A 7807-nucleotide genomic window follows, 5' to 3' on the forward strand; every position below is an offset into this window, starting at 1 on the left:
CTTCGTGTGCCTGTCACTGCCACAGCATATTCATTACTGCAAAGTAAATAAGCAAACAAAACGGAGGAACAGACTATGCATTCCCTTGGATGGAATGTTTCAGTGCAGAAAGGTGCCTTTTAAAGTGAGTGCAGCCCCCCACCCCTCATTTACATTTGACATGTGAGTCATTTAGCAGACGCTCTTACCCAGAGAGACTTAGTGCATTCATCTTAAGAATGCTAGGTGGGACAACCACACATTACAGTCATAATAAGTACACTTTTCCTCTATAAAGTAGCTATCAGCAGAGTCAGAACTAGTAACAGGGAAACGAGTGAGTGTTAGTTCACGAAAGGGGGGAAGGTAGGGAGGAACAGATCCTCTTGCTGCTCCGTAGGCAAGTACCATGGTCTTGTAGTGGATGTGAGAGGAGTGTGCGGAGGAGCGGGGTGACATGGGAGAATTTGGGAAGGTTGAACACTGGGCGGGCTGCAACGTTCTGGATAAGTTGCAGAGGTTTGATGGCACAAGAGGGGAGCAGAGCCAACAGCAAGTCGCAGTAGTCCAGACGGGAGATGACAAAGTACGACCCTACCTCACACAGGAAGTGACACAGATTAGGACCTGTGTCACTTCCTGTGTGAGGTAGGGTCGTACTTTACGGATGTTGTAGAGSATGAACCTGCAGGAGAATGACAGGGTGTTGTCCAGGGTCATGCCAAGGTTCTTTGCACTCTGGGAGGGCGACACTGTGGAGTTGTSAACTGTGATGGAGAGGTCTTGGAGCGGACAGGTCTTCCCCGGGAGGAAGATCAGCTCCGTCCTGTCGAGGTTGAGCTTGAGGTGCTGGGCCGACACCCAAGCTGAGATATCTGGCAGGCACGCAGAGATGCGTGTCGCCACCTGGGTGTCAGAAGGGGGGAAGGAGAAAAGTATAGCAATGATAGGAGAGACCATGTGAGGATATGACGGAGCCGAGTGACTTAGTGTAGAGAGAAGAGGAGAGGGCCTAGAACTGAGCCCTGGGGGACACCAGTAGTGAGATTATGTTGTGCAGACCGATCCTCTCCACGTCACCTGGTAGGAGCAGCCTGCCAGGTAGGATGCAATCCAAGAGTGTGCAGAGACACCCAGCCTTGAACGGGTGGAGAGGAGGATCTGATGGTTCACAGTGTCGAAGGCAGCGGATAGATCTAGGAGGATGAGAACAGAGGACAGAGTCAGCTTTGGCAGTGCGAAAAGCCTCCGTGACACAGGGAAGAGTAGTCTCGGTTGAGTGACTCGTCTTGAAGCCTGACTGGGTAGGGGCTGAGTGGCTAGGGTTAGAGGAGAGGGAGAGGGAGACAGAAAAGGAAACAAAGTAATGATCAGAGACCTGGAGGGGGGTTGCTGGGAGATTAGTAGGTCAACAGTCTCTAGTAAAGACGAGGTCAAGTGTATTGCCTGCCTTGTGAGTGGGAGGGGACTGYGAAAGGGTGAAGTCGAAAGAGGCAAGGAGGYGAAAGAAAGAGTTGGAAAGAAATMAATCGAAGGCAGACGTTGGGAGATTGACGTCGTACAGTCTGAAGGCCTGTGAACACTGACACATCCTATAATTACAATATTTTAGTGTGTGTATGTGTGTGTGTATGTGTGATGTTACAGACATGATCACAAGCTTAGCTGCTGCTGCGGTTCGGTATAGTGGCCTGGATTCTGCCGTCACAGCCAGCGTCGGGGGGGGGGGGGGGGCAACATTGCAGTGACGGTTGGATCTATCCAGGGTTCAAGATTACAGTGTTTCCTGCAACATACAGTTTCCCAACATACCTCAACACCAAAGAGTGGAGTAGGAATTTAGAAGAAGCTTATGTAATCAATATGAAATCTTATTATGTGAGAGTAGGACATTGTAATATGGTTATTGATGTGTAATGGGAGAGGAACTACATCATAATTACATCATAAGTGATTCATTAAGTGCCCATGTTTCCACATTTCTATTAAATATGACCTAGAATTAAATAGTTTCCTTCCAAAATGTTTTAATTTAAATGTTAAAAAGTAGTTTTTTGTGTTGTGTACCCCAACAACAGAATGGTAGAATGGTGTGGTATATATCGGTCATTAAACATATTCATGTAAGTAGAAACGCTGATTGGCCAACCCCCCTCCTCTAGACCGCTGATTAGCCAGCTCTTCCTCAGGGATTACATCATGCTCTATGAGAAAATAGCAAGCGGTTTTTAAACGGTCTATTTGAGATACAAGTTTGAGGTGGGGTTTTTGAAGTGCTTTTTTCCCCCTCCAATTTATGCTTTGGCCACAAATACGAGTATACGAGGCAACAACATTATTTGGATATGAGTTAACAGAATATTAACTTTTAAAAGTGAAATTTTCTCCGGGAAGTTACTTTAAATGAAAATCTACGATTGCAATCAGCATTTGATTTGGTGTCCCATCATAACAAGACTGTTGATGTCAAGATGCAAGTAGAGAGGTCTAAAGGACAATTATTAAATGTGTTTTTATTATTAATAATAATAGTATCTCTTTAATTAACATTGCAGGTACATAATAAAAAACGAAATGAATCAGAAACAGGAGAGACAACAGAACCGTAATCTTGTCTCAAAATTGTGAAAGTGCCTGGAATAATTCTGTGCTATATATTATTAATTATGATCATCATTAATATCATTATTATGATTACCAGAAAGGTTCATAAAACAAGTTTYCCACTCACTCTGAAAATGCAAACGTATTTTTTTATGAATGTGGCTAGATTGTCTTCATCTTATTATKATTTTTGATTTATATACACAATGTCAAGGAATACAAGAAATCCACACCTTAAAGGAGCTCTGTCTCGAATGTATCAAACGTTACTGTGTTTTCTGTTGGGTCAGGCAGGAATGACAGTTGGAAATTGACGTTGTTCTCAGTGATATACCAAGCAGCCAACTGAGTACAGTACATTGAAGAAAAAGACCAACACTTTGAAAAGTTAAACCAAAGGGAAATTGAAAAACCAATCATTTTTGCAGACCGAGGGGGACATAGACATCTCTTACAGAGTTTACTCATTGTGTATAGGTTAATACTTTGCATAATGTGTGGCACTACACAGGACTGAATACACTCCCTCACTGTTTCTGTTTAGAAGCTGCTAGCACTATGAAGTATCAATAAAACAATGTTACGATATCAGATATTACAGTATATCGAACATSCGTGTTGGATCCCGTAAATGATCACATCTTACTTCATAGGGCTAGCCTCACAAGAACTATGMATGAAATGATTGTGGATTGTATGAGAGCATAGTCTCCCACTTTCTTTCTTTCTGAGGTTCCCTTGGAGACTGTTTACATCAGTGTAACCATGGCAACATTATAGGGACATGCGTTGTGTCAGGACCGACCCAACACAGGCCTAATCTCCCCACTAAAGCGCCTCCCAAACAGGCTTTATCAAGTCCTGGTAAAAACAACGTTGGGGTCTTTGAGTAGCTCTTATTGTTGCTTAATTGGACTTCATGACATCATATTTTGGCCAATCTGAAAGTAACCAGAAAACTTGGTAAAGCCCTAAAACAAGCCCTAAAACAAGCCCTAAAACAAGCCCTAAAACAAGCCCTAGTGTGGATCATGTGGTGGGGATTTCAGATCTTTTTTCTTCACAAGCACAATTTTAGCTTTGGTCTCACTTGCTTGAAGAATAATGAGGATAATCTTGACTTTTCCCGTACCACTACGGACCATTGGATATTTGAAGGGGTTTTAAGTTGAATTTCAGAGGAATCAAAATGGATGTGCATTTATTTGTCACCATGTGTGGAGATACATTTCTCTTGGGTCGAACTCCATGATTTGCTCCTGTATTGTGTTCCGTTTGACAGACTGTCACATGGTATGCTAAACATTTCTTCTTCTAGGAACATATGACAACAACACTCTGAACATATCTTGGAAGTCAACTGTGTTCAGTGTGTCGTCTTCTCAAAATGGCTGCTGTCCTTCTCCATAGAAATCAGGGAGGCACTACATCGAGGTTATCTGGTATTCATGTGCGGTGGGGAAATGAAGATACTTTTCACAAATCTGCTTTGATGAACGTTTTCGAGTGTGAYCAGTGTTTCTTCTGTTTAAATACATTGACATATATCATAGGTTGAATACATCTAGTTACTATGCACACTCCTCTGTTATGGAAAAGTCTTCGAAACACAAATATACATTGCCCGCCCCCACCCAACAATGATATTAGGACTTGATGAAAACATGTCAAATGATTTTATATTTTTTCATCTTTCCACTAAGATAAGACATTTAGTGAAGGACTCAAACATCCACTTTGTCTGCTATGCAAATAGGGCACTGCATAGCAAAATAATGTAGGAAACAGAATGCATGTTACTCTATTTCTGTCATTAGTGGGATGAAATGTGAATAASTATGTACTTCCAAGCAAATATTTTTGTTACAAAAATATACTTTCTCATAAAATAATACACATAGTTGTTTTTAGGGTGATATATGTCTCTGTTAAGCTGAACAGAAAGGCTGTCTTTTGAAAAGAGCATGTCACTATGTTTGCGAGAGCTGCAACACTTGCACACCAAGTCTAGCACCAGTCTCTATAGTGTCCTGATGGGTCGGTTCATCTATTCATATCTTGCATACTCCCAGGCCTCTTCATCTGTTGCATAATCTAGTTTTGTTTAATAAGAGTCCCAAATAAAAGAAGATTCCATCTATGTAACCAGGACAACAAAAAAATGACATTTTCTTTCGAATGAAACATCAAAACTTTCCCGCTACAATGCCWTAACTGTTAAAAAACAAAGAGCGTTCAAACTACAACAGTTCCACTACAAGTCAAGATCAAAATTACAACAGTTCAGCCAATAGACCTCACAGACCATCGTTTCACTTTCATACCCAAATACAAAAAAATTCAAACCATKAATCAAAACAGACGTAGAAATTTGATGATAAAAACTGGTGAATGAAAGGTCAAAGAAAAACAACAGAAAAATACTGACGCTATAAAGAAATATAAAATATATGTACAAGACCCTGTATTCCTTGAGTTTCTGGGTAAATGAACATCGGCGTTGGTGTCTGTGTGTACAGGCATTTCAAACCAAACGGGTTCTCCTTTTCACGCCAAATCCTCCTTAGTCCTTGTCAAACAAATGTTGTCTTAGTCTGACGGAATGACTTGTCCTGTGTTGGTGATTTCCCCCTGTGAATCCTGGTGCAAATTCCACAGCAGCAGTCTCTAGTCCACTAACGGTCTCCGTAGCAACACCCCCTCRACCGCCACCACCACCACACACTCTGCCAGCTAGTTCTCCCTCTACATACAATATATCCCATCTGTCCCTATGCCAGCCTGGTGCTGTCACCAGATGACACTGGATATACTGGTCTCGCGTGGCAGCAGCGGTAGCATGGCGTTATTGGCGTGTGCCTCCTCGATGCTCTGTTCTCTGGGTGTCCTGGCCTGGCCGTGGGGCCTCTGTCCGTTGATCAGAGTCATAGGGATGTTGCAGTAGGTGTGCTGGTTACCCAGGGTGGAGAGGGGAGGCAGGCTGCCGCCGGGAGCCATGTCGTACTCGTAGCTGCGGTAGTAATGTTTCTGCTGCCTCATCTGGGTGTGGTAGTTGACAGTGGAGTTGTGGAAGGTGCTCCGCAAATCCGGGTGCGCCGTGGCCATGGCGGTGGAGGTGGCGGCTGCCATGGAGATGGCGGAGACGGTCTGGAGCTCGCCGAAAGGGCCCTGCTCGCTGACGTCCAGCACCTGCTCATTGCTGATGATGGGCTCCATGTGCTTGAAGGGCATCTCGTACTGCAAGTGTTTCCAGAAGTTGGAGCTGAGCTTGTTGCTCTTGGGSCCACGCCACTTGATGACGGTCAGCATCTTGATGGTGTGTTTGAGCGCTTCCACTTCCTGGTAGTTCATGATGCCATGCAGCTCGGCACACTCAATCAGAATCACCTTGATCTCCCCGGTGACCAGCATGTTCCGGAGGCGGGTCTCCAGCTCGAAGATGCTCCAACCCCGCCGCACCACGTAATTGGGTGTCATGACGATGATGAGGCGCTTGGATTGGTCCACACAGCGCGCAACGTCCTCGATATAGGCTGGAGAGAGGGAAGGAGAGGCATACAGAGAGACAGGGGAGGGAAGGAGAGGGATAAAGAGAGAGAGGGGTGGGAAGGAAAGGGATACAGAGAGAGGGGAGGGAAGGAGAGGGATACAGAGAGAAGGYAGGGAGGGAGAGGGATACAGAGAGAGAGGGGAGAGTGAGAGAGAAAGAAAGAGAGGCAAGAAAGATATGAAGGAAGTTACAATATGAAATAATAAGASAGCTAAATATATAGTATATAATATAAATATATCATATATATATATATTCTAGTCTGTATGTATAGTATGTAAAACATGGTCTATCATCCACTGGTTGATGCTGCCTGCTATTGTCTTTTATTGAGTTTGGACTAGCTAAATAGGATATTTAAATGGAAGTGTATAAATCTAATGCATTCAGTAACAGAATGACATGCATTTTACATTTAAAAAAAATTCAATATTGAGAAAAACAGAGAGAATGAGAAATAAGTCAACAAACACAAACACACTAACATCAGACAACACGTTGACCTATCAGACCCCATAGCCTTGTTAACACACTGACATCAGACAATACGTTGACCTATCAGACCCCATAGCCTTGTTAAACACACTGACATCAGACAACACGTTGACCTATCAGACCCCATAGCCTGTTAAACACACTGACATCAGACAATACGTTGACCTATCAGACCCCATAGCCTTGTTAAAACACACTGACATCAGACAACACGTTGACCTATCAGCCCCATAGCCTTGTTAAACACACTGACATCAGAACAAACGTTGACCTATCAGACCCCATAGCTTGTTAAACACACTGACATCAGACAATACGTTGACCTATCAGACCCCATAGCCTTGTTAAACACACTGACATCAGACAAACACGTTGACCTATCAGACCCCATAGCCTTGTTAACACACTGACATCAGACAATACGTTGACCTATCAGACCCCATAGCCTTGTTAAACACACTGACATCAGGACAATACGTTGACCTATCAGACCCCATAGCCTTGTTAAACACACTGACATCAGACAAACGTTGACCTATCAGACCCCATAGCCTTGTTTAAAACACATGACATCAGACAATACGTTGACCTATCAGACCCCATAGCCTTGTTAAACACACTGACATCAGACAAACACTTGACCTATCAGACCCCATAGCCTTGTTAACACACTGACATCAGACAATACGTTGACCTATCAGACCCCATAGCCTTGTTAAACACACTGACATCAGACAATACGTTGACCTATCAGCCCCATAGCCTTGTTAAACACACTGACATCAGACAAACGTTGACCTATCAGACCCCATAGCCTTGTTAAACACACTGACATCAGACAATACGTTGAACCTATCAGACCCCTAGCCTTGTTAAACACACTGACATCAGACAACACGTTGACCTATCAGACCCCATAGCCTTGTTAAACACACTGACATCAGGACAATACGTTGACCTATCAGACCCCATAGCCTTGTTAAACACACTGACATCAACAATCACGTTGACCTATCAGACCCCATAGCCTTGTTAAACACACTGACATCAACAATACGTTGACCTATCAGACCCCATAGCCTTGTTAAACACACTGACATCAGACAATACGTTGACCTATCAGACCCCATAGCCTTGTTAAACACACTACATCAGACAACACGTTGACCTATCCAGACC

The 7807-nt window shown here is 43.5% G+C and overlaps 1 protein-coding gene across 1 annotated transcript; it reads right to left on the reverse strand.

The window, feature by feature from the left end:
- Nucleotides 1-2472: 2472 nt before the first annotated feature.
- On the reverse strand, nucleotides 2473-6159 carry LOC112075437 (interleukin-1 receptor accessory protein-like 1). Its single transcript, XM_024142438.2, has one exon. The coding sequence runs from the start codon at nucleotides 6058-6060 to the stop codon at nucleotides 5374-5376; it is 687 nt and encodes a 228-aa protein (XP_023998206.2). The 5' UTR covers nucleotides 6061-6159; the 3' UTR covers nucleotides 2473-5373.
- Nucleotides 6160-7807: the final 1648 nt, after the last annotated feature.

Source organism: Salvelinus sp. IW2-2015, unplaced genomic scaffold (assembly GCF_002910315.2).
Source record: "Salvelinus sp. IW2-2015 unplaced genomic scaffold, ASM291031v2 Un_scaffold3156, whole genome shotgun sequence".
Lineage (NCBI taxonomy): Eukaryota > Metazoa > Chordata > Actinopteri > Salmoniformes > Salmonidae > Salvelinus > Salvelinus sp. IW2-2015.